Below are 27,556 nucleotides of genomic sequence, written 5' to 3'. Positions count from 1 at the left end.
CCTCCCTCTCCACAAGTAATCTCCTTCTAAAAATTATTAAAGACACCCAGAGTCTACCCTTTTATCAAAGAGGGCTGAAATCTAACATCCCAGCTCATATGCTGTGTCCTGATTTGTAAAACAATAAATGATGCTTTCAAAAAGACGGAGCTAATGCATATTGACAAGGCCAGTGATTCTTCATGTGAAAACCGGATCACCTAATCAATCTTTTTCCTTTAAAGAGTTTTCAGACTGATGAAAGTTGTTATCTTGAGAGGATGCCCCCAAAACAAAACAGTCCATGATTGGTTTCTAATTAGTGATATATAACAAAGAATACAAAGGCACCTGGAAAACAAAATTACACAAACCTTTTCAAATAGTTAAAAGAAAGACCTTAAAACTCAGCTTGAAAGACCAACTCTGATGGAATGACTAGTCAGCCAGATTCTTGTGCTAATGTAACCTTTATGAATTTTGTTAGATTCACATTCAAACTTGCCATTAACATCTTCTATCCTTATCTTCAAATGCACATTGTGTGAGGAAGGAAAAACACTTTGACATTTTGGAACAAATCACAATGTGCGAGTAGAACAACCTGATAAGAAAAATACTGTTATCAAAAGGAATTTTCTCCAAGGTAAGGCACATTCATTGCTTTCACATTGAGCTGACATCAAGCAAGTCTTCAAATGTGAGTCATTCAACCACAATGGAAATAAAACTTTTTGCAGGACTGAAGTCCTTAAAAACTAATATGAAATACTTAGGACACCTGATTGAGCTGTGTGTTTGAAATTTCCTCCTGCTGCATTTTCATGTTTTAAAACTTTCTCTAGTTGTCTATACACTGTTTTTTAGTCTTAAATTTTCGTTCATGATTGGATTATTGCAGTATTGAGAAGTAGTCTTAAATTCTGAATTAGTTTCTTCTGATTAAAGTTGGAATGCTTAGCAAAATAATAACCCTTTTAAAATAATGAATATTTCTTTCAATATAGGATGACTAATTTTATTTTAGTGACTTAGGTATCTGAGATTGGCAGAGTGATCCTCATTAAAACAATGCAGTACACATGCACAGTACTGCAGCACAGTTAAAGAGTCTAATGGTGGAAATGTCATCAGGGGAAATGCTTCTTAGGATGAGATTTCTCACTATTGGTGATGTAGATTATATTGCCTGAATGAGATAGAATACGCAAATGTCAGGCCAGTGACTTCCCTGAGATTTTATTCCAAGTATAATGTTAATGTGTCATTTGTAGCTATACACAAAGTCTCTAATTTCTTTCTTAATAGTATATCAAATAAACAGTATAAGCCTACTGTAAAAAATGATTGCAGATCTATTCTTTATGTTACACTTTAGAATGAAATACAGTGGCATTTAATGTGCAAGAAATAGAAATGACACAAACAACACTAAGCTCTCTGTGATCTTCTACAAAGACAATGTCAATAAGCTTATGGAAATGTCACTGATGACGGTATTTTCAGATGGCATATGCCCACATATTTTTATCTTCTTTGCCCCAGTTTAAAATGTACAAATTATATAATGTTCAAAAATTCTCCTAAAATTGTTAATGTAGTTTAATCCAAGGTCAGTGGTACTTTAGTAGTAACTGAAGAAATAGTTGCAACCGTCTCATGAACATTCCTGGTGCATGGAAGCACTAGGAACTTTCCAGACCCTCAGTTTTAAACCTTCAGAAGTCCAGGGTAAGAACTAAGGAATAAAATAGTGCTATCAGAATATTGTCAATATTTTCCATGCCATGTGAGCTCTGGTCCAGTGTTCTTCAGAACGTCATTCCAAGTTGGATTCCTTTTGTTTGTTTCTTGACTTTAGTTGAGTGGCAAAGCACATTTTAGCTTGCGAACATACCTTATGGGATTTTTCTTTTTTTCACAATTAGCTTTCCTAGCTTGGGTTGATTTTGTACCATTTGGCTATACACTCAAATTCATTATCCACTCTTTATTATAGAAAACTCCTCTCTTCTCATGTTCTTCTTAAAATTACAGATGACTCATTAGTACCATGAAAGGAAATATCCTTTGAGAGTGTGACAGTGTCCTGGAAATAGAATGAGGTATTTTAGATCTGTAGTGAAAATGGATGTTTGTTAATTATGGAATGTAGAAATGTATTCCTTTAAATATGTACTTTTTTTTCTTGTGGACCATTTAAAAACAACTTATTCTCCCTTTTGATAAACTCTTTTAAAAAATATGCATACTCCCTTTATTGGGCCTGCATGAAGAGTCATACATGAATTTGTTATTTTAAATTCATGCTTGGTCTGTTATTGCTACAAGAATTTTTAGTTTTTATCTTGGGTAGAGAGAGTTATTTGATTTGTTTGTAATTGGGATTACGGAGTTTTCCTTGCAAAAATAATTTAATAGAAAATCAAAAGTAGATGGTAATTAAAAGCTTAGGGTTCCATGAATTGTCATGTAGACAGTCCCAATTTACAATTTTTCTTTGTATATTATTAGCTCCTCTAGAATTACTAGTCACCCAGGCTCTCCCTTACATTCAAGGCAGTATAATTGCCTTCCAAATCTTTCTCCTCCCCACTTATTATTTTTTCTTTAAGCCCCTTTCTTTGTCACCTTTAAGCCTCTGTCTCAGAAATGATCTCAAGATGAGGATGTTCATAATAAAATAATGATTAGCATTTATTGAGTACCAGCTATATTAGTAAAAGACCCTTTAATTGAAAATGACCAAAGTGCAACAGAAACTAGTTTAAAAAAAAAGAAAGAAAGAAAGACGGTGTAGGGTAAATTTAATTTTAATATCAAAGGATTCAATACCAATCCTTTTCCATTTTTGGCTCTACTATCACCTATGTTGGCTGCATATATAGGCTGGCCCTTCCCACAAAATGGTAAAAAATAGCCACCAGTAACACTAAACTAATATCCTACAGCCCAGTAAACCCCCAAAAGAGGGCTCATTTTTTCTTCAAAATATTTAGCAAAAGCCCTGGAATTGGTTCAAATTAGGTCAATATCCTCCTCTGAACCAATCACTGTGGCCAAGGGTATGTGATGGTCTCATTGGCCAAAGCAGTATCACATGTTGACCTGTGTTGCCAAGGGGTAGGTCAGCTCCACTCAAGCCACCTGGGCAGACAATGGGGCAGAGGTTTTTCCTAAAAGGAAGAGATAAGGCCTGTTAAAGAAGAAGGAATACTGGGCAGGAAAAAACAATAGCTCTGTACTGTATCCACTATGTATCAGGGTATTTACAGTTCCTATTTAATCCACATGTCCTTCCAAGATAGCTCTTGTCTTTCTTTATTTAAAAATAATGACGTTGAGGTGAAGTAATTTGCCTATGATCACAAAGCTGTTAAGTAACAGAAACTAGATTTAAAAGCTATCTGTCAGCTTCCATGGCCCATTGCCACCCTACTTTGGGTATACAGTTGTACAAATGATACCAGTAGAAAAGGGAAGTCAGTAATAGAATCTAAATAATCCTGTCACTGCTTTTCCTGCCCCTCTACTCATGCCACTTTGCTAGTTGTACTCTTTGTCTCCTAGGCTGGCAGTATTTCCCAAAACCGATTTGTCACTTCCTTATCTCTGCTCCATCAAGAGCATCCCCTACCTTTGTAAAAGCTAAAATCTTAAAGACTCAGTGGGTCTGGATTACTAAAATAATTAGAAAATTACACTTCCCACCAGATTTTAGTAGTGAGATAAGCACCTTTTTTACAAAGAGGACAGATTCGGAAAACTTCAGTTTTGTACCTCTGTGGCATTTAAATTGCTATCTGAAGGATAGAAAAGAGGGAGAAGGAGAATCTTCCAGAGAAAGGGAACAGCCTATCAGAAGATGGGCAATGTAGCTGGATCGTACAAAGTAAGAAGAAAATAAGATGAAGTTGGGGAGGTGGACCTGGGGCTGGATTAAAGGCCCCTTTTAGTACATTATAAAGAGTTTGAAGATTAAGTTCAAAATGAATTATCAGAAGGCTTTGGGTAGAGGAGCAACATGGTCCACTGGGTATTTTAAAAGATCAAGTTAGGAGTCTTTCTGGATGCTTGGTCTAGATTTTTGACAATGAAGATGGAGAATAATTTGTGGGATCAGGATCTATTTTAGAGGTGTGATGTTTAATTCTCAGACAGGAGCAAGCTAATGGCATTGTTTTCTGCATATAAAATTTGGGAGGAAAGTTATTGAACAGGAAAGTTCTAGTGTGAAAATTGGCACCACTTTCGGATACGTAAATGTTTGTCTATGTATATGTCTGAGAACCAGACACACGTTTTTAATGTTTTAATCCCTCCTTGTATGTATATGGCACTTTAGAATTTATCAAAGATATTTACATGTTTTATTTCATTTAATTCTCGAAACAACCCTGAAGTTAGTACTGTTTTAATCTCCTCCATTCAGATGTAGAAAGTGATGTGCAATAATTTGCTCAAAGTTCTCACACAAGTCTGCAATAGATCTGGTCTTCAAATTTTTTCAGTCAATGAAAAACTGAGCAGGTAATAGTGTATCACACCCATGGGACAAGATAAGAGCTGAGAAATCTTTGACCCCAGATTTTATCATTTCACCCGTGGTTATAGCTTTTCCTCTGTCGTCTGTGGTAGAGGCAGAGGCATCCACAACCATGGCTGATGAGAGCCCAGCTGGGCACCTCCCATGTAATCATCTGCAATAGCCCATCCCCAGTCTTTCACCCAGCTATGGGCCATAGACAGAAATTTTACAAACCCTTCCCCGGATACAAATTCTTCTCCTTTGCAGGAACTTAAAGCTGAGAAAGGAAAAAAAAAATGACTTTGAGGCATTGAGCCCATAGGCATATTTTGTTGACATATGCAGTATTGTTTAAAATTTTAAGTTAAAGTTTTCAAGATTTATAAATCCTGAGATTACACACACACAACACGCACACACAGTCATACATATTTTGGGTTTCTTTTACGATATCTGGCATCACTGATTTGCCTACCAAAAATTGGCAGGTACCTCTTGCCACCTTAGCCTCTATGAGTATTTTGGTTTGTAATTGCTGGCTTAAAGACTACATGCGTAATTACACAAAGGCTGTATATTAAAGGTTGGTGGGCCGCAGGCAGGCAAGCGCCACAGGTTGTTCTTTAAGTTGATTATCCCTAGTCTGAAGGGAAAATAAAATGAGACTAGGAGAAAAAATATATATATTTTTAATATTGCATGCTCACTTCAGAGTCAAGTAGAGAACCTGTGAGAAAATTTTCATCCCCCCAGTGGGCCGGAAAAAGAGGGAAATCTCATTCTGAATCCACAGGTTATAGCAAACAGGCAGGGAAGTAGATGAGACTGTTTAGAAAACCCTCAGAAAAAAAATAGAATTAGATGTCATAAAACTGGACGAGATATGTAATAATAAGAATCTCTTGACTTTCTATGCAGTTCTTTATACCCAAATCTCTGAAGTATCTCACCTCCTGCCACATATCTCTTATTCCACCCCTCCCTGCTGGAACCTCTCCTCAAGCCAGAAGCCTGGAGCTGGAGAAAGGTTGACCCCACTTTTGGCAGAAGATAGAGCCAGGGAATTCTCCTAGGTCCAGTGCCAAGAGGAGAGAGGTGTACTTAGTACTCTTTTGTGCGAAAATATGTTCAAAGTTCCAAACAACTGACTTCGAAATGCATTTTTGGAATACAATATATGTACAAGTTAAAAATTGCTTGTTTTAAATTTCAAAGATAAGGCATAAATTTAATTAAATAATAGTGTATAGTCCATTTTTCTATTGTTCATGATCATTTCTAACCTTCCTGTGTTACTTACAGCTTTTGCCATTATATTTACTTTAAAAGGAAGCAAATGCATTAAACTTGGAGTCGGTCCTGTTACCTGGTAATTTTTCAGTAATGTTTAGATAAATGAGAAATTAGGCCTTAGATTTAAAACATTTACTTTCAGGAACATGGCCCCTTGATTGAAAGAAAAGTTAAGATAATGGACATATTTAGGAAAAACACTGGAAAACTATGGCTCATTAAATGTCTGTCTTGGAAAAAAATGTAAACAAATCACTTTCTAAAAACCTAGAGACAAGACTACTAGATAATAAGTACAGATTTACAAATAGCAATTTCTATCAAACTATTATAACATAATTGCTTCCTTATTCACTATGCATTTGATCAAGGGGAAGGATTTTAATCCATGTGTACAACGTAATCACTGATAATTTGGGCAATTTAAAAAATCACTAATTAAAACAGATTCACAACCCTGCTATTACAGAATCACCTGAGTTATTTATTGAAAGAACAGAATACCAGACATCAGAATCACTACTGAACTGGAATTGCAATATTTTTATGAGCTAAATATGCTTTTTCCATTTTCAAAACAGGCAAACAAGTCACGGGAGAGTCAAATAACTTGTCTAGGATGTCACTGTTGGAAGACAGCAGAGCCAGATTTTGAGCCAGGCATCTGACCTCAGGGTCTGCACTCTTAGAAACTATATACATTAAAACAAATTCTACTTATATTTTCCTAATGTTGCTTTATGGATTATTAAGCTGTCAATTACTAGGGGTGTTTACTTATTTTTCTTGGAGTCCAGACTTTGAAGACTTAGAATTGGTATGAAAAAAGGAAGAAAATAGCTCAATACTTTTAATATTGATTTCCTCTCTAAATGATAACATATTGGATATACTGGGTAAAAAATTATTAAAATTAATTTCACCTATTTCTTTTTACTTTTTAAAACATGGCTGTTAGGATATTTAAAATCACATATGTGGCTCAGATTTGTGATTCACATAATATTTCTTTTGGACAGCTCTGGTCTTTGTAAACTTTCATTTATCATTCTAGATTTTCTTCTATTAGTAGAGAGAGTTGACCATTTACTGGTTTATAAGCTTCTTGGAGTTATGACTTAAGTATCTTTGTTTTCCCTACAATGCATGGCACAGAGCTTTACAAATATTGTGCTAAACATTTAATATAAGTCTTTTGCATTGAAATCAATTAAATTACCAATTGGACCTAAAACTAGTTCCATGCTACTTTCCAGGTTTCTGCAATGCTTATACATATTAGCAAATTATGGTATACGTGCTCAATAAATGTTACTTGAGCTTGGTAACTGTGTATGAAGAGAAAAGTGAAAATTTTGACCGACATCTAATATATAAAATTACATTCCTTCAAATGTATTTTAAAGTGATATTTTGCATATAGAATCTCATTTATAATTGAATCAAAATTCCATGTTTTCAAATTTGTTCTGAGGCACAAAATTATTCACATATTAAAATGATTTCATGAATTTCCTACAGCCAAGGGTTGTAAGGAGAAGCTATTTCAAGCTAACTACTACTGTATCAGCTTTTTCTTCTCCATTACCAATTTTTAAGTTTTTCTTTTGTATTGAAGTGACTTCAGGCAATAAAAATTATACTGAGTTGTGTTTATGAAATTTTTATAGAACTAATTAGATTTAAAGGATGATAAGACACTTCACTGTAATAAGCCATCCAATACATTTTTTTTAAAAAAAAAGTCAATGCTGAACTATATGTTTAGAAACGACTAAGATGGTAAATTTTGTGTTATGTATTTTACCACAATAAAATAATTGAGAGAAAAAGGTAAAATAATGATGCCTAGTTGAACATTTCATGAATCTTGATTTGCTTAAAGCTACATACTATTTGTTTATGCATTTGAGATACAGTAACATGTTGGCTAGTCTTTGAATTCTTCCCTTTCTGAGCTCTTATATGTAACGTGGGGAAGGCAAATATCTATATGTTTGAAAATTCTGGAGTTAATTGACTACTTGTAATTAAACAGTGTTCTCTCTTTTCCCTTCAATACCCTCAATACCATTATTTGAAAGAACCGAGAGTCCTTGGGGCAAGTACTTTTCATTAGAACTAAATGTTTGGCTTTCTGGCTAAGCGAGCAGCTACAAGTAGGATAGACAGAGATGAAATAGTCATCAAATCAGTTGCAAATAGTAAATTTGAAGTTCTAAATGGAACTTATGGACATAAAAATGTTAACACATTGAAGAGTCTACCTATTGAATTGTTCTATAAGTCTGCTTTACTGGAAGGCTGTTTAAAATAAACCCATAAACACTTTAAAGCAATATTTATGAAGTTTTTTTGATAAGTATATATATAGTTCAACCTGAGAAAAGCAGAGTCCTCACAAAAGAAATTCTCTGAAGTGTTCACCTAATGTTGTTCTTACAGTAAACTTCTTGGGGAGCTCTAGCAAGAATGCCATGATCTATAGGTGCTGTGAAAAATTAAAACAGAACAAATGTTTTACAGTAAAACCTCACTAATTTTATTATTACAAGCACTTACACATTGTACACATATTTCTTGTAAATACAAAGTTAAAAAATGATTATCTTCCACACATTCTTTGAATTTTAGAAATAAAGAGAATACAACTTAAATTCAGTGAAAGTTTCCATAGAAGCCTGAAACAATTGAGAATTATGTCTATTTGCCATTAACTCTTTGTGTCAAAGTATCAACTCCTCTTTTTGAAAGGACTGTCAGATTTAGAATTACTTACCAGCATCACGGGTGCAGTGGCTTTCATTCAATTCACTCCTGACTTGCAGCCCTTTGCCCTCCCATTTTGGGCTCCTCTCTGTTCAGTTTCTGAGTCTTGCTTCTTTTTCATTTTAGTCCTCAGGGCAGAATTATCCTTTCTCTCCTCCACAGCTTCACCTCCTCCTTTACCAACCCTCCCTCTATCTACTTCCTTCTTCCTTTATTACCTCTACTCGTAATTTGGGCTGGAGGGTGCACACAGCCAGAGACAGTGGTGGATGATTTCTTCCGCATGTACTCCTATCATTTTAGGATGAACCAGATGATTTCCCTTGTCCATTGAGCTATAATCAGTACCATCATCATCTCCCTTGCCCTCAAGTCCATGATTTAGGCCACCTATGAATTCTAACTTCATTATCTTTTTGAATCACTAGTATCTATTTCAAAATTAGCCTATAGTATTATTTGAAATAAGGAAACTCTTATTTTTAAAATTTATATTCTAGCTTATATTTACTGACTCTCCCATTCCTAGCCTCCAATATTTCTATCAGGTTTTACTCGGCATTTTTTTGGAGAAAGGAAGTATATGCAGTAGGTTTGCAAGGCTGACCATGTTCAGTCCTGAATTAGCTCACTTTGGACTTTTTGTGTCCTTGCACACATGTACACCTTAGGGCAAAGGCATTTGCATTGAACAAGTCTGTTCACATTTTATGATGATCTCACAATTTGGTTTAAGGACAGGAACTCTGAATGAATCACCAAAAAAGGGGGCTAAGTATTGTAGACACAGATGATTGCTCCTTCAGTAAGCTCAGGTGAAATTCTCCCCTCCTCCAATGGACTTGATATAAAGTTTTCTTTGTATTCTGAACCTATAATCCTTCAGAGATGAAAAAGGAAATACAGAGTCAAAGTTAGACTTAGAACAGTGCTTCTTAAACTCTCTGTTGTGAAGGTGGGTGAGGTCACATTCTTCTATAAAACACAATGAAATTCTTTCTAGAAAATTGAAAAACAGACCCACAAAATACATCGCCACCTTTTTTTATTATTATATGCGGAAAATATGTAATTCATTTGTCAGATTATCTTAAAAGTTTCTAAACACTTTCAATATCTTGTCAAAGACCAGGAACAACTTGAAGACCAGTGTGGTTGGGAGACCACACTTTCTCGCCCCGATTCTGGGCACTTCTAACCAAACTGTAAAGGAAGTGCTATTTTCAAACAGCTCCATCCAGTCGACCTTTGAACAACATGGGTTTGAACTTCACATGTCCACATATATGTGGATCTTTTTTCAATAAATACTATTAATGTATTTTCTCTTCCTTATGATTTTGATAACATTTTCCTCTAGTTTATTGTAAGAATACAGTATATGATATAAATATCGTGTAAAATATATGTTAATTGACTATTTATGTTATTGGTAAGGCTTCCTTCTGGTCAATAGTAGGCTATCAGTTAGGGTTTGGGGAGTCAAAAGTTATGGGCAGATTTTTGACTGGACAGGGGTCAGCATCCCTAACCCCTGTGTTGTTCGAGGGTTAACTATAAATGTTTTGGAGTGATTATTTGAATTTAGAAAACCCCGAAGGTAGATAGAAAAAGAAATGAGAAATCTATTGATGACCTGAAAACTAAATGTAGAGAATAAACTCTTATTAAAGAGTCTTAGTAGAAAATAAACATAAAATTAATGCTTGCTATGTCATAGTGTGATCTACAAATGTGCATCGAAAGGAGAAAACAGAACTTTTAAAGAACTGGTGAATTTTAATTTTAAAAGTTTGAAGTTCTCTTCCCAAGATATGTTCTTCACAGAAAAAAATGGCTTCCCCCACCTCCAGCTATGCCTGATAATAAGTAAATATCTTAAGAAGCACTGAGTCAGAATCCTTCATATGCTATTGTATGTTGCTGCTTTATTTTTGTTGTTGTCACACTGCTAATTGCTATTATTTATACCGGATATTTAGAATGCAGTTTCATTCACATTCCTGGATCCTAGGTTCTGGAGGGGCTTTGAGCTTTTCCTCTGTGCTAAGAAAGCATTACATGAGATAGGCAGTCAATTGGGATTAGAATTCAATGTGTCAGCTAACTCAGAAATCCCAATACAGAATTTAGCACTCCCTGGTCTCCAGGGAACTTGGCCTCCAAAAATCAATTATTGGAGTATATCCATCCAACCCGAGTGGGTTTGATGGTGGCTGTTTTTATTTCGTATTACAAATAGAGTGATAATGTTTATTTTGTAAGCATAAATGGTAAAAGAATATTAATTTTTTTAAAAATGCATTAGTCCTATTGAATGATTTTGCATTACTCAGAATTAATTTTCAAGATATTAGACTTGGGAAAGCTGAATTCCTTATAAAAGAACGTAATGTCTTAGGATTTTTAGAATGAAATGAAATATGCACCCATTTAAGACATTCATTTCACTCAAATGTTTAAAATATTAATTAAATAAATAAATTCTCTTGGCCAAATGTCTTACATATGAAAAAATTGCAGGTAAGTATCAGGTAAAAGGTAAGTGATACCATTGCATATCCTCTCTAGTTAAGAAGAGATCCAGTGACAGTTTGTCTTCAGAGGGCACATAGAAAGTTGCAACATTGGAATGATTTATTATGACAAATAACAGAAAGTAGGCAATTGAGTTTAAATGGCTTGTACTTTCATATTCTATGTTGTGTTCCTATCTTACAGACTTTTATAGTATTGAATAAAGGGAAGGCCATCTTCCGGTTCAGTGCCACCTCTGCCCTGTACATTTTAACTCCCTTCAATCCTCTTAGGAAAATAGCTATTAAGATTTTGGTACATTCATATCCTTTTCAAGTGATCAATATTAATTATTTGTACATAATCTGCAAGTGCTTTGTAGCTAAATATAAAATTACATTGGGAAAAGGTCCATATTTTCTGGGTTTTATCTCTCTCATTTTGTATCTTTTGTCATATAAGCTCCATTCTTAAATTTTATTAGCCACATAGATGTCACTGAAACTTACAAAGTCTTTAACATTATATAAATATTTATATATTATATATCTTTGAAATATATATTATATATCATGCTTATCATAGTCTTTAACATTATTTGTATATGTATCTTTCTAAAAATACTTGTATGATTGAGCCCTTCAAATCTAGTGTATCTTTACCATCTTTGTACAAAGTTTGTGATTATCTAGAATTTGCAATGAATAATGATATAAAAACCAAGAAATCTACTTCCAGAACCAAGTTTAGGCACATCTATAACATCAAACATTTTAGTGTACCTTAGAATAAACATTTAAGCATATTTTTCCATGAGAGAGTGTCAGAGGGCTTTGGCCAATACTTAACTAACTCTTGAACTTTCCTAATAAAATCTGTGAAGGATGTACTGGAATATTGGCTGAATTTCAAATTTAAGTCATTGAATTATGACTCTGCCATGCAGAACTGATTGCTTAGTAAAGATTCCGGAAATTAATGAAAGGAGCTGAGATTATATTCCCAAATGGTCTTTAGGGGTTTGGCTTTATGATTCCCATTGATGTTAAAAAAGGACTCTACAACTACATGCATCTGTTCATATTCATTGGCCAATAACTTCCTGTCTGCTTATGTGAATTTTGATGGTTTTGGCAATTATAAAAATAGAAATACTTTTGCAATGATTGTGAACTCATACCACCTTATTTTTTAAAAAGTGTTATAAAATAAAATAAACTGACAGCAAGAGATTCCTTAGTGACATAAATATGCTATTACTAAAATTAAAAGATTTGAAACATAAAAATCATTTTCAGCATTTTACATTTATGGAGGTGTTCTTATCCTAGTTTGTGTTCCTAGTGCCATCATGTGGTCATTTGATGAAAACTTTTCACTTATGGAAAATTTTTGTTTTGGCAATAAACTGTAGTAGAAACAATATTGAATGTGAAGGCAGGAAACCTGTGTTCTAGTCCTCAGCCAAGTTATCTAATTTGTCTAGGACTTAGGCCTTATTTCTCTGATTTCTAAAATACAGTGAGATTAGAATAGCTGTTTTTCAAAGTTTCTTTTAGCTCCATAATTCTGTTATGTCTTAGTCATTTGAGCTAACGCTTAGATCATATCTACTAATATACAGGCCTGTTCCAAGTACTTCACACATATTAGTTGATTTAATCTATACCTCAAACTGATAAGGTCTATAGAAAAATTAGCTCCATTGTATAAAATCAGTAGAAATGTAAGTAGATTCAGTGGCATAGAGAGACTTTTATGTTGAATTTCTATTACATTCACATCATGTTAAGTCCTGGAGTTCAAGAATATTCACTTTTAATCTTATCTACTGCTGTTACACTTGTAAAAATTCAGTCAAAATGGAGGAATCTGATACCTAGCACTGTACTGCACTTTGTACATAATATTTTTAATGTATTGAACTATATTGTAGAACATGTATTTACAAAATTGCAATTTGCAGGTAGCCTTCTTCAACAATTTACTATTTTAATTACTAGAATTAGTTCAAGTCATTGCTCTCTGCTCAAAAACTGTTTGACTCCAGATTGCAGTTTTCCCACTGAAGTTCTCTAGGGGTAAATATATTGATTTCATAATAGTATCAAAAGCAACACTTTGTACTTATATAAAGCTTTCTTGTACATGATCTCATTTAATCTATACCACTACTGTGAAGGTGAATTTAAATTTCATTTTACTGAAATTTAAATTTACAGAAATTTACAAAACTAAAATTTAAAGAGATTAGATGACTTGCCCACAGAGTATTTGTCATTGAGTACTGGCTAAACTGCAGCTCAAGGTTTTCAATGTTAGTTTTATATAATATAATATGTAGATTTGGATTTTGTGTGTGTGTGATTTCCTTAACAATAACCCACATTATTCAGCATGCTAATTATGTGCACTATTTTGACAAACTGTGTGTTTATGACAATGAGTAACCCTCCTGACTGGACAAAGAATGTAGAGTAAGTTCAACTAATATTTTAAACTACCTACTATCTGAGTATACATATGCGTGTGTTATATAGCTAGCCAGCTAGATAGATAGATATAAATATGTATGTAGATATATAGACATTTACATGTATTTGGGATTTTGAAACTATGTCTTAATGTACCTTTTAAATAAAACCGAAGAACACTTTTACTAAGGCCATTTCCAGACACAATTACAAAGAAGGAAGACAATATTTATTGACCCTCACGACTGATGGTGTTGGATCTAATATATCTCCTTCACCTGTATTTGGTGGTTACCAGGAGCCCATCATTCCTGGACACTCACCACTTTTCCTTTATGATACAGTGGTAAAAAAATGTGACAAATTAAAGAAAAGAGCCCATATGGTAGACCTTGGTTCCAGTTAAATTCCAGATGAATTCAGTGAGTTAAGAATATACGGGGGCAAGTTACATGTGCCACCACAGTGTTAAGTCTCACAAAGTTGTCCCTTCCATCAGGCACGTCCACTTCATGTCAGGCCTATATCAGTTTCAAGTGTAATAACCAAAAAATTTGCTTTAAAAAATCACAAAAGTTGGGATATTAGAACTTGGAAATTCAATAGACCAAGGGCCATACTAACAGAGATTAGGGTGGTGTTTTCAGAAACTGGAAGCATTACTAACTACATTGATGGGTTCTGTTCCAGGATACCTCTTGAGGGCAGAGGGTCCAGATTTGTCATTAAGTGCCACTGCCCTGTCGTAACCACTATTGCTCTGTGGCTGTTGACCCTTAAAATAACAACCCCGGGGGGGATTCCCAAAAAGACTTTTCCATTCTTGGACACTTCCAAATTGGAGCCAATCAGAAAAGGGACAACGATTATGAAAGAAATATAATATATACGAAAAGAATTCTTAAAGTATTGAAGTTAATATGTAAAGCCCACAAGTCGTTCATTGCCCTGGTTTCTGATTTTGTTCTCCTACTCCTGAGTAGAAGATTTAATCTTTGTAAACATCTAAGTTTCTGGGTTAGTCCAATATTTTACTCTTTTATGACTCTAGAATTATCTACTTTAATGTTAACAAAATTCTTTTCCCAAGTAAGTTAATCTATCTTATCTTTTGGAAAGGGAAAAAAGTCAGACTTGCTACTTTGTCAATGTTCTCTCATTCATAAAACATGATTGAAATTGAGTTTTTTAGTTTCTAAAGGAAAATCATTTTATGCTTCTGCAATATTATTGTTTGTAATGTTATCCACTCCATCACATGAATGTACTAGATAATTCTCAGGAGGCTTTATTCATTTATGTCGCTACTAAGACATTTCAGACAGTAGCTACCTAGACTATACAGTATGTATTTCTCACTCTACTCTTAGGACACTTAAAAACAACGTCATGTGTTAGGGAGTTGAATTTAAATTTAGGGCTATGTTTTATTTCCATGAAAATAAAATTGACCCGTTTAGATTCCTTTGATAATATTCATCTAGTCCATTGACAGAATGCTAAGAAATTGATATGCTATGAAAGAAAATGATTACTTTATCAGTTCTTTTTTGGATACTGTCTTCAGGTACACCTTCACAGGCATATATACTTTTGAATCACTTATAAAAATTATTGCAAGGGGCTTCTGCTTAGAAGATTTTACTTTCCTTCGAGACCCATGGAACTGGCTCGACTTTACTGTCATTACGTTTGCGTAAGTACCTTTTCTGAAATGTCAAAAGAGTATGGTTTAGCTTTCTGCTTATGCTTTGAAAAAATAAACTTGCTTTAAATGTGGACTATTGTGGTGTGATTTATATATTTAAGCTTCAGATTTACATTTAGCACCACAGAGGTCAAAGTGGCATTTCACTTTAGCATAAAGGCTTTGCAGTGGTTGAAATTATAATTTTCACATGTAACAAACATTTGTCAGCAAATTTCATACATATCGCTTTTTCAACACACACACACACACACACACACACACGTACATACACACCATACACACTCTAATATGAAAATATGGTACATTCGTAATACATCTGTGAAAATGGCTGAAAAATTAGCCACAGTAATGTTGGTGGCATAAATTTTCATTGACCTTACCCATCTTCTTTTATTAGTTTGGTAGAATGATAGAAAATAAGCATTTACTAGCATCTAAACATTCTGTCAAATCAAACTAATAGGAAAATAAGATATTATGTATTTAACATATTAAATTATTTTATCAGCAAATTAGTTTAAGATATAGACATACTCTGCCACTTCCTATTTCTAAAATGATCCCTTTTCTTTCTTCTTCTCTTCTTTCTCTTTATAATTTTCTTCATCTCTTTCTTCACCCATAATATAAACCTTCTCGCCCTTATCTCTCTTCCAGATACACTCAATAATGTGCACAATATCTGCGTTCCTGTCTTTCTTTCTTTTTTTTTTTTTTTCCCCTAGTGGTAAACTTCCCCAAGAAAGAAGAGATTCAGAAAGTAATAGAAGGCCATTCAAGAATAGGTGAAATTAGAGTGTGGAGGAAACTAGATCAACACCACTTGCCCTCATCATTCCTTCAGGAGCTAAGGTTTTTTGGCCTCTTACAGGCATAATGAGGTGGACAGGAAGAGAAGTAGTGGACAGGGTTCCAAATGCTGCCTGTCTCCTCTTAATTACATATTTAGTCAGAATAAGCCAAATTTTTTTGCCATTTCCTCTGGCCATAGTTCAAAAGAAGGTATATTGGGACTACTATTTTATGAGAATAAAATAGCAGTAATGGCAGGGACATGATTGGGCCCCCATAAAATATTGTCCTTAATTTGCCTAACTTTCACTCAAGAGTTACACTAGAGAAATTCTATCATGTACAGATAGTCGGTAAGGCAATCTGTCTTTTCATGCCTAAATTTCTCTTGAACTATTTCATGCATTTTTTTTCTAACTGAAACCTTAAAACTATAGCCAAGATTTATTTTCTTTTTACTTAATTCTTCTAAGTTACACATGATGTTGATTGTATTGTTTCTCAAAATGGCAACTGGTTTGTGTATTTTATGAAGTTTACATCTCCTTAATGGCCTTAAACTGTGTGAGTTAAGAAAACCATACCAATAGACTCTAATTTCTAAATTGCTATTTACAAAATTATCATTTAAAATCACCAAGAAGTTCTTTATAAAAGACCCAAGCAAATAATATAAATCCTGCTTAAATCTTGAATAACTCTGATTTAATTCTACAGGTATGTAACAGAATTTGTAAGCCTAGGCAATTTTTCAGCTCTTCGAACTTTCAGAGTCTTGAGAGCTTTGAAAACTATTTCTGTAATTCCAGGTAAGAAGTGATTAGTGTAAAGCATAAGGCTCCTTGTACCTACAGCTCTTTCTTTGTATCCTGTTATTGTGTTTGTATGTGAACTCCCTATTACAGGTATGTGACAGAGTTTGTGGACCTGGGTAATGTCTCAGCGTTGAGAACATTCAGAGTTCTCCGAGCATTGAAAACAATTTCAGTCATTCCAGGTGAGAGCTGCATTAACCATCAAGGCCGACCCATCATGCTTGTTTCAGCAAGAGCTTCTTTGTTTAATATTAAGGATTACAGAAAATTGGGAACCATAATAATTAAAATCAGGTGTTTCAAAGACAATGATTCTTATTTTTGGACATATTTTTATGGTCTCACATTTTTTGTTAGCCTTAGAGTATAACAATTTCTTGCATGAGACATTGTAATATACAATCTGTGTGATTTGCTCTTGGAGATGTCATTTTTCTTCCATATTAGTTGTAGCAAGGATTTGTTCCCTATTGAATGTACTATTCTTTAATTTCTTGTTCACTTTAGCCATTGATGACTAGGTCTATACAATGTAATTTTAATATTGCTTAAAATAAGGGAATAAGATAATAAATGATAGCATGAGTCTGCATGAAGGATTTATTATCTTAAAGTGCAATCATAATCCAAACTACCTCCAGTTTTATAGTAAAATCTTTCATACTTATAAGTAGGAATTCAAAAATATTTATTCAGGTAATTTGTTGTAAAACTGACAACTGACCCCAATGAAAGTATGTGACAGTTTCATTAGCAAACCTCCTTTCATTAGTGAACCTCCCATTATTTTCTCTCAACATAATTGGATATCGATCTTCATTTTATTGTTATTACATTTCTTGAGTTCATCTCCATAAGCATTTCAGCCTACCACGAAGTGTTGCTCTTCCACTTAGCATTGCAGTCATCTTCGGACTTATGCATGGAATCTATATTTTCAAGAAAATTGTGTGAGGCTTTTGTTATTTCACATGTTCTAAGTCTTAATAATAATAGCCTTCTTTCTTTCAGGCCTAAAGACCATTGTGGGAGCCCTAATCCAGTCTGTGAAGAAGCTCTCAGATGTCATGATCCTGACTGTGTTCTGTCTGAGCGTGTTTGCTCTGATTGGGTTGCAACTCTTCATGGGCAACCTGCGGAATAAATGTGTACAGTGGCCTCCCACCAATGCTTCCCTGGAGGAGCATAGTATAGAAAAGAATATGACCATGAATTACAATGGCACACTTGTAAATGAAACTGTCATTGAGTTTGACTGGAAATCATATATTCAAGATTCAAGTAAGAATTACTGTTATGTAGATTATCTTTTCATTGCTGATTTACCTTCCATTTAGACATAAATATTTTTTAAATGATTGCATAACAGGTTGAAATCTCGTAAATATCATATCAGTGGTTTGCTTATACATTTAATTATTTTATTGATAACTGTTCTAATTTTGACTCCTGAATGATGTTTTCTGTTATGTCATCATATGGAAGGCTGAAGAATTCAGCTAGAAAGAAGTTTGTCTAGGATCTTTGTTTGCTGTACATTCTTGTGAGGATTGAGACAGTCAAATAACATAAAATATTCTAAGGCCCTTTGTGAACTCTAAAATATTATGTAAATGTGACCCATTAAGCACTAATTACAGAATGCCTTTTATATACTAGAGACTATATAGAATGCTGGGAAAATAATGGTGATGACACATGGCTTTAGGGTGTTATAGTTTAGTAAGTTATTTGTATTGTCATTTTGTGGAAATCAAGCAAAACCTAAAGGTAAACAGTATTCTTATATTTCTAGAATAAGAATTGAAAGTAGTGTTTTATCAAAAAGAAGATAATTAGAGTCAATTAAGCTTTAGGAGAGGGTAATAAAAAATTTCAAATAAATCAGTGAAGTTATGGGAATCAATTTATTTTTATTTCAAGAGTTTAGACAAAATAACCAAATGTTTAAATAATCTACTCTAGAAGGATGGAAAAATAATTGGCCTAATATCTTTTCTCTTTTTAAAGTGACAATAAAAGTAAGTAAAAACTTCTCTCTTTTATTTAACTTTAGTATCTGCCCGTAATGACATTTCAAAAGCAGAGAGTTAGAACATGATTCATGGGTAAAGGGAAGGTTCTTTTTAAAGAAAAATATTGAGTATATAAAACTTAAACTCTAGATGTACTTAAATTTAGCTATGTCTTTATTAGTTTAAGGTGATGACTAATACTTAAAAAAAGATCAAAGAAGATATAAAAACTTAGTGACTGCTTGTGTGGAACAAGTAGGATTAGTCATAAAAGTTTGATAATTCTTAAAGTAATAATAACATAATAAAAAAATCTAATCAGTATCTTTTTATAGTTGCAGATTTGGAAAATGCCTTGGTTGATACAGATTAACTCTTCCAAGATCTTAGTGATATGCCCACAAATAATTTTCAAACAATTGTAAATCTCTAGATTAAGAAAAATGCTTTGATTAAGAAAAATACATGTCAGAGCAACACATTAACTATCCCTTATTAACTTCATATGCCAATAAGTCCCTTGCTGGCAACAACTACCTGAAATCTGTTTATTTTTTTTAAATCTAATATCAAGAAACTGACTACGAGGACGTCATTTAGGGTTTATTCCCTCTATGAAAATTTACTGGACTCCATTTTTCTTATATTCAAAGTCAAGGATATTCAAGGTCATTTGCAGCTCTAAAATTCTGTTTCTTATATTTTCTCTAATAATATTCTATTTGTTGAAAAAGATTATTTTAAACCAAATGAGAATATAAAAAAGTAGTTTGTCTTTGAAAGTACTAGAAAATTAAATTTATTAAAATTAAAGACAAACATGACTGAAAGTTAGATTTAGGCTTATAAATCATTGAATTTAATGGAAAATAAAAACCTTCACTTATAAATACCTGATATCAAAAATTCACCCAGAAACTATCATATTCTTTTCACTTGTTTAATTTTAATTAAGAAATTTTATTTTAATTTTTCTATTTTCAAGTAAGTAAAGACATTAGAAATAAAAATTATATTTTCTATTGTTTTTATATTTTTTACAGAACTATGAACAGAATAAATTTCTCTGAAAATTTAGAATCTAGAAAATAAGTCTTCAAGAAAATTAAAAATTTTTCTTTTAAAAAAAGTTTTCTTACAAAACGATTGTTCAATTTCACATGTTTCTCTTCTTGTCATCCCTCTACTTATTTATTTGATAAACTTTACTGAAAGGCTACTAGGTCCCAAACACTAGTAATTTGGAAATAATTAATGATTAGACTTTCCTTCGACGAGGAACAATATTTATAAACAAATAATTACAATATAGGACAACGACTATAATGATAATAGAAGTATATACATGTTACTGGTACCATAGTAAGAATTTTTAATTTTACCAATCTTTGGGAAGGAAGTAGAAAATACCAAGGAATAATTTATAAAAGTGACACTTCAACTAAGTATTGAAAGAATCGAAGGAATTCGCCAGAGACAGAAAGCTTTGATATAATGTAATATTCACCTATAGTTATTATTTTAGCTTTTAAGTATTTAAGATTATTTTTTATTTCATTTGTTTTAGTAGTTAACATGATTTATGCATCCTTTACTATAAGCTGCTTATGATGTATTCTAGAAGTTGGTAAAATGTATATTATGATTAATTATTAAACATTTATAAACAGTATCTAAAAATATAAGATACCAGAAAAAATAATCCCTTATTTTGAAATATGTGACGGTTTTGAAAAGGCAAAGAAATCGTGTTATTCTTATCTATTTTTACAGAATGAAATTTTTAGTTTTTAAGAGGGTAGTGGAAAAACACTGATACTATTTTAAAATACTATGTTAATACCTTTGGTTATCACTAATTTCACATTTACAAAGAATAAATGCTTAGTACTATTAAGTATTTAATCCCCTTAATATAATATCTAGTATTTGGAGTGAGAAGGGGCAAATACCTGTGTCTTTGAATTAAAATTATTCAATGAACTTTAATAGTAGGGCTTGATTTTGGTCTCATTCTGCAAGGTAATGCAAATGTCTGTCATATGACTTTCTTTCTATTTAACAGGATATCATTATTTTCTGGAGGGTTTTTTAGATGCATTACTTTGTGGAAATAGCTCTGATGCAGGGTAAGCCAATAATGTGTGTGTGTATGTGTGTGTGTGTGTGTGTGTACATATACACACATTTTTCTATTTTTTGTAGAAACTGACAGATAACAGCCAACTAATTTTATTTATACTAATTTGCTATAATTAAGGTTATTTATAAGGTGAAGGATTATTTAAATATTAGGCTGGCATTTTGTGTTCTAAAACAAGAAGTAATACATTAGCTCTAATGCCATTTTGCTCTACTATGGAGGCTCCAAAGTAGAGAAAGTGAATGAGAAATGTGTAAAATGCTAATTATCAATAGAAAAGAGATTTATAAAATACTATTGGAAAGGCTATTAAATATTTTAATGATGACATCAAGTGTTTTGTAAAATGTTAAGTCAAAAGTTAGGAGATATGTTAGTTACTTATTTATCGTGCTTCTATTCCTTAAAGTACCAAATCTTTTTGTCTAGACAATGTTATAACATGCTACCAGAATAAAAAGACAACAGAACTTCTTATAATATCTTCTTTTTCCCCATTTACAGCCAATGTCCAGAAGGATATATGTGTGTGAAAGCTGGTAGAAATCCCAATTATGGCTACACAAGCTTTGATACCTTCAGTTGGGCTTTTTTGTCACTCTTTCGACTGATGACTCAGGACTTCTGGGAAAATCTTTACCAACTGGTGAGAATCTGAAGAGACACATACTGCATTTAAATAGAAGTGTATAAGAAAACCAACTTAGTTATGAAATTCACACCACAGCATAATATAGTGGAAAGAGCAGAACTTGAAATTGGGAAATATGAGTCCCTTTATCCTTTGATTATAACACATCTTAAGTATCGTGATGCCAGGGACAGTGATTATCTTTGATTTTCCCTTAACTCGCAACCTACTTCCCACCCTTCCCAGAAACAGGTCTTCCCAAAGAGAAGGAACATCTTACCCCTCAGCCCCATCTACCCTCTCAAGTAATATCCCCCAGGGAGCAAGTGATAAAAGTGAATAAGTGGATGTAGCAAGATGTCTTTGGTCTCTTCCTTGACTTTCATCAAAACTCAGCTTTTTGATGGAAGTATCCATGTTATTCTACTTGACTCTTTTATTTTTGGTAAATCTAAGAATTCCCTACTGGAAATTAGAATGCGAATGCAGTAGTTAGGGGAGAAGAAAGAGATCGAGGTTAAAAACAGACAAAAAAGTAAGAGGGGGTGTGGCCATCATAATTATTGTTTATATCAGGGTCCTACAAGACATACAAGTAAGTTGAAAGTTGAAGCCAACAGTTAGCGAAATAATATTGAAAACATAATTCTGATGTTCTTGTATCCAGACATTACGTGCTGCTGGAAAAACATACATGATATTTTTTGTGCTGGTGATTTTCTTGGGCTCATTCTATCTAATAAATTTGATTCTGGCTGTGGTGGCCATGGCCTATGAGGAACAGAATCAGGCCACCTTGGAAGAGGCAGAACAGAAAGAGGCTGAATTTCAGCAGATGCTTGAACAGCTTAAAAAACAACAGGAGGCAGCTCAGGTAAATTCATCAAATTAAATATGTCCTATCTCACAATATTATCCTTTTTTTATTATTGTGTTGGTTGTTATAAGATAGTGGAGAAAGTGAGACAGATCATTGTTTGACTATACTTGAGAGAAGCTGGTAGTATGGGGGTTAGTAAAGATTTCTGTGTTTCAATCGTCTATAGATCAGTTAGTTTAATTATTCCAAGATGTTTAAAATATTGATCACAATGGAACTCTCTCATGCTATGTTAGTCATCTTAAGATGTTTAGAATAAAAGAGAAAATGTGATTTTGGGGTCTTCTCAAGTGAGAAATTTACTGAATGGGTATACTAGCATTAGTAGAAAATCCTAAGAAATCATCATCTCTTAGAAAAAAATTTATTGGTTATAATATAAAAACGTTTATCTCATTCTTAGAAGATAGGCTATTCCTTTCTTTAACCACAAATATGTTGCTTTTAATTTGGTTGATTAATTGCATTCTTATATATATAAAGAAATCATATATTCTCTGATATAGCAATATCCAATAGGCATATAAAAGTTATCAATTTTATGGAGATCAAGTAACCTAAGAATTACTTTTTCTTAAAGTGAGGTGTCAGTACTCATAGTACAATAAAATGCCTCTCCTAAAACACCCATCTTTCCTCACTCTTTAGTTTATCAAACAAACTCATTGTTTTTATCCAAGTTGTTTAGGGAATATTCATTTATTTGCAGGAGTCCTAGTATTGAGGGTACTCTGGGGACAGCAATAATAACCAAAAATTGCCAACTTGCTACCAATACAAGCTGTGATCAAAAACATTGCCTCCATTCCATGCCCATGTGACCAGTACCAACCAGTGCTGAGTTGAAGAAGCTGGGAATGGTATTTGGAGAATTGAACATTTTGTCTTGCTTAGCAGAAACTATTGACCCTCTCCACTCCAGTCTTCTGGATAGAGTACTGTGGAGGAGTGAGGAAGGGACTTTATCACCTTACATAAGTTTGATTGATAATATTTTGAGGGCATTGGACAATCTGATTTCAATGACTGGAGAAAGGACTTCAGCTCTTTACCTCATTCCTCATGCATTTGGATATGACCTCAAATAATTCATCAGCTATTCTTCCATGCTCCAGTTTCTTTTTCAGAGAAAAGAAGATAGCATTAAGTAAATACCAATTTTTAGAGTAAATTAAATCCCAAAAGGTAGTATGAATTTCTGTTCTTGTTGATGCCCTATTGATCCTTTTGGATATGTGGTCTGTAAAGTGTAATACAAACACAATAAATGCTAGCACAGAGAAAACCAAATTAACTCTGAAAGCCTTTAATTGTGGAAAGAAAATAATCCCTCTTGTACTTGTAGAGCTCCTTCTATGTAAGATCAGCTTAAGTCAGTTAAATATATTTTGTAAATGCCATACAAATACTTGAGTCATTTTTTAAAAGATAAAATTTTCTCTAGTGCCATGCTAAACCATTTCTCTTCCACGTAGCAGGCAGCAGCTGTAACTGCCTCAGAGCATTCCAGAGAACCTAGTGCAGCAGGTGGGCTCTCAGACAGCTCATCTGAAGCCTCCAAATTGAGTTCCAAGAGTGCTAAGGAAAGAAGAAATCGGAGAAAGAAAAGAAAACAGAAAGAGCAGTCTGGTGGGGAAGAGAAAGATGAGGATGAATTCCATAAATCTGAATCTGAAGACAGCATTAGGAGGAAAGGATTTCGCTTCTCCATCGAAGGGAATCGCTTGACATATGAAAAGAGGTACTCCTCTCCACACCAGGTATGGTGCTACTGAGTTAAATGATACATGAATGAAAGTTAAAATGCTGAAGACAAGGGGAGAATTAAATCAGACCTATGGATTTTTCAACAACTGAATTGACTGCTGTGTTTATTATATTTAAACCCATTCTTTCTTCACATAGTTATGAGAAAATTTTACTCCACATATACATAAGTCTCCAGCTTGGTATAGTTGAGACAACAATGGGTTGAAAGTCAGGAGACCTGGATTCTCATCCCAATACTGTCTGCTGGCTTTTGTTGTAACTAACGACATTTAATCTTTCTGGTCCTCAGCCTTTTTAATGAAAAAAAAAAAAAGATGTGGTGATGGGGATAGCTGATCAGTAATGTCTTTTTGGTTACTTTATGTTGTTTTTCCCCCTAACGTTTTTATAAACAGTCATATGTGCTTCTGCAAATATTAGTCATGGTATACTTTATTGGAAAGCCTATCACTCTGAATTTCGGAAGTCTTAACTTCAAGTTGCAACAACACTGTGCCTTATAGATGAAACAGAAATAATTATTAATTTAAAATGACTTTAGAAAGATGGCCTGAAACTATTTGTCAAGAGTGTTCAAATTGAAAGGAAAGAGCAATGAAAACAAATTGACCTTATTATGGTCATGCTGCTGATGTTTTTGGAATGTTTACAATGCCCATAGTCATGAACTAAGGATATTTCCTTTTGAACTTGAAAAATGGTGGTTCAGGGTTTTGTCTTTCAATATCTTTTAAGTTGTGATCTATCTCCCCACTCATTTATCTCAAAGAGTAGAGACTTTCTCTTATAAAACTAATTTAACTTAATATGAATGTACATAAAACAAGAATATTAATCGAAAGGAATAAATTAAGTTCTGTTATGAATGCTGAACTCACCTTCAACTTAATCTTGCAAAATAAAAGCACACGTCAAGTGGTTATATTAATGTGATTTTACTCTTTGTTTGTTTGTTTGTTTGGTTTCAAACTCTTAGTCTTTGTTGAGTATTCGCGGCTCCCTATTTTCTCCAAGACGAAATAGCAGAACGAGCCTTTTCAGCTTTAGAGGGAGAGCAAAAGATGTGGGTTCAGAGAATGACTTTGCTGATGATGAGCATAGCACCTTTGAGGATAATGAGAGCCGGAGAGACTCCTTGTTTGTGCCCCGACGACATGGAGAGCGACGCAACAGTAACCTAAGTCAGACCAGCAGATCATCCCGGATGCTGGCAGTTTTTCCAACAAATGGGAAGATGCATAGCACTGTGGATTGCAATGGTGTGGTTTCCTTGGTTGGTGGACCTTCAGTTCCTACATCGCCTGTTGGACAGCTTCTGCCAGAGGTGATAATAGATAAGCCAGCTACTGATGACAATGTAAGGAAGTTTTAAATAGTTCAGGCATGGCTGGCTCATTATTGCTGCACCAGCCAGTGTTTCTACAGAATGGAACCCCTTGAGAATGATTCCTGGTTGGTCAAGCTGTGAATGCACCTGCATCTTGTAATACCTTTAATAGACTAACCAACTAAAACTTAAAGCCTCGACTCTCTCTTGCATTACAGCTCAATGCATTTACTTATTAAACATGCTAAGGATAAATTAGACACAATAATAAATCAGTGCCTCCAGTTGGAGAATTTGCTATATACCCATGCTGAACTTAGATATCAGGACATCTCCAAAAGCCCTGGTGTAAAAGTAAATGAAATATGTCTACATTTAAGTGCAAAGGGTGTATAATAAATCTTTCCAACAGATTCATCAATATAATCCTGCTTTAGAAGATTTTCAAGAACACTGTGCCTATATAGATAGCTTCATTATTATCTTAAAATTTCTAGTACTCATATTTGACTTACTAAAACAATGCTGATATAGGTCTTCTCAAAACTAATCTAAATGAAAAGAAACAGATACATTATTAGTACAGACAGGTAAAATAATTCTCTGTGTACAAAGGTATGTTATGTTTGTGATGTATACATGAATGAGGAATTTCTAAATACATGCTGCCTCTTATTATACTGTTAACTCACTTAGAAATATATCAGCATGATGAGGCATGACTTAAGTCAGAATTAGATGACTTATTGCTTTGGTACCCTGGATGAAACTGTTGTCCATGCAGCACGTGTGTGTGTGCGTGTGTGTTTCTTTAACATACAGTTTGTGTTGTCAATGACCATCTATGTCTTATGTTCAGAAAATGAGATGGCAGCTACATGTGTTGTAATCATTTGTATTTCTTAAAAATAAATGGCTACCTTCTCAAAATAAAATACCTTGACTATGTATATGACATTTCAAGTTGTTAGTTTTTACTATTAGTTCCAAAATAAGGAATTAATAAGGAACTGTTAAAGCTGTCTCTGAAGAGATTTATCAACTATATCCAAATTACATCATGTTTCATAAAATTATGAAATCAAAAGTTTTAAAAAAACTCAGTTTTTGCTGTGTGGCTACACGAGTGACAGTTTGGACATTCCAGGTTAGTAATACAATAAGTCAGCAATCTGCCATCACCAATTAAATATGTAAGTGCATGATGCATGAGTTTCATGAAATTCACTATGTCATATTTGGGGTTTTGCTCATATTGCTCAAGCTAATTATTTAATACATTAGCATTTTCTTTATAGGGAACAACCACTGAAACTGAAATGAGAAAAAGAAGATCAAGTTCTTTCCATGTTTCCATGGACTTTCTAGAAGATCCTTCCCAAAGACAAAGAGCAATGAGTATAGCCAGCATTTTAACAAATACAGTAGAAGGTTTGTAACGAATTCCATTTCCATTTTGATTATTTTTACTAAACTTAAATTATCTCTTTTGAAACAAATGTCTCTATTTGTAAGTTAGAAACAGTATATTATAAAGGTAATATAAGGGTCTTATTTAAGAGTTATTATTTGTTATATCTACTCATATTCTAGAAGCTTTTAAAGAGTTATTTAAATTCAGTGATATTGGAACTTTAATGAACGTTTTCCTGTGTGTGGCAAGTCCTTGAAAATGCAGAATAAGCATTTCTATTAGGGGTTTCTAGTCCCATTAGTCATAGTGATTCTCTATTTTGTTTTACTCAGCTTAGGACTTCCAACATCACCTGAATACTCTCAAGTCTAGAGGAGAAGAGTAGGCCATTTTTGGGAAAAAAAAAAAAAAACTATTAAAAAGAGGATTCTTAGCTCAAGTTGATCCCTACCCTATCTCTTATAGCCTGAGGATGAAAGCTTATCCAGACATTCATAC

At 33.5% G+C, this 27,556-nt stretch overlaps 1 protein-coding gene across 2 annotated transcripts in view; it reads left to right on the top strand.

Annotated features, from left to right (window-relative positions):
- The window catches only part of SCN1A (sodium voltage-gated channel alpha subunit 1), a 126,559-nt gene that overhangs the window by 60,367 nt on the left and 38,636 nt on the right, over positions 1-27,556 (top strand). The window contains exons 3-13 of one of the 2 annotated variants that reach the window (XM_039855415.1): positions 11,291-11,409; positions 13,474-13,563; positions 15,128-15,256; positions 16,969-17,060; positions 17,890-18,159; positions 20,959-21,022; positions 21,541-21,682; positions 22,335-22,541; positions 24,023-24,307; positions 25,294-25,674; positions 26,943-27,075. In XM_039855415.1, coding sequence (XP_039711349.1) covers positions 11,291-11,409; positions 13,474-13,563; positions 15,128-15,256; positions 16,969-17,060; positions 17,890-18,159; positions 20,959-21,022; positions 21,541-21,682; positions 22,335-22,541; positions 24,023-24,307; positions 25,294-25,674; positions 26,943-27,075 — 1,912 coding nt within the window. Of the gene's footprint in view, positions 1-11,290; positions 11,410-13,473; positions 13,564-15,127; positions 15,257-16,968; positions 17,061-17,889; positions 18,160-20,958; positions 21,023-21,540; positions 21,683-22,334; positions 22,542-24,022; positions 24,308-25,293; positions 25,675-26,942; positions 27,076-27,556 lie in introns of those variants that run through there. The other variant, XM_039855414.1, reaches the window with a different exon arrangement.

This window comes from Pteropus medius, unplaced genomic scaffold (assembly GCF_902729225.1).
Source record: "Pteropus medius unplaced genomic scaffold, Ma_sr-lr_union100, whole genome shotgun sequence".
Lineage (NCBI taxonomy): Eukaryota > Metazoa > Chordata > Mammalia > Chiroptera > Pteropodidae > Pteropus > Pteropus medius.
The sequence above is the reverse complement of the archived record's forward strand: the minus strand, read 5'-3'. Positions and strand labels throughout refer to the sequence as shown.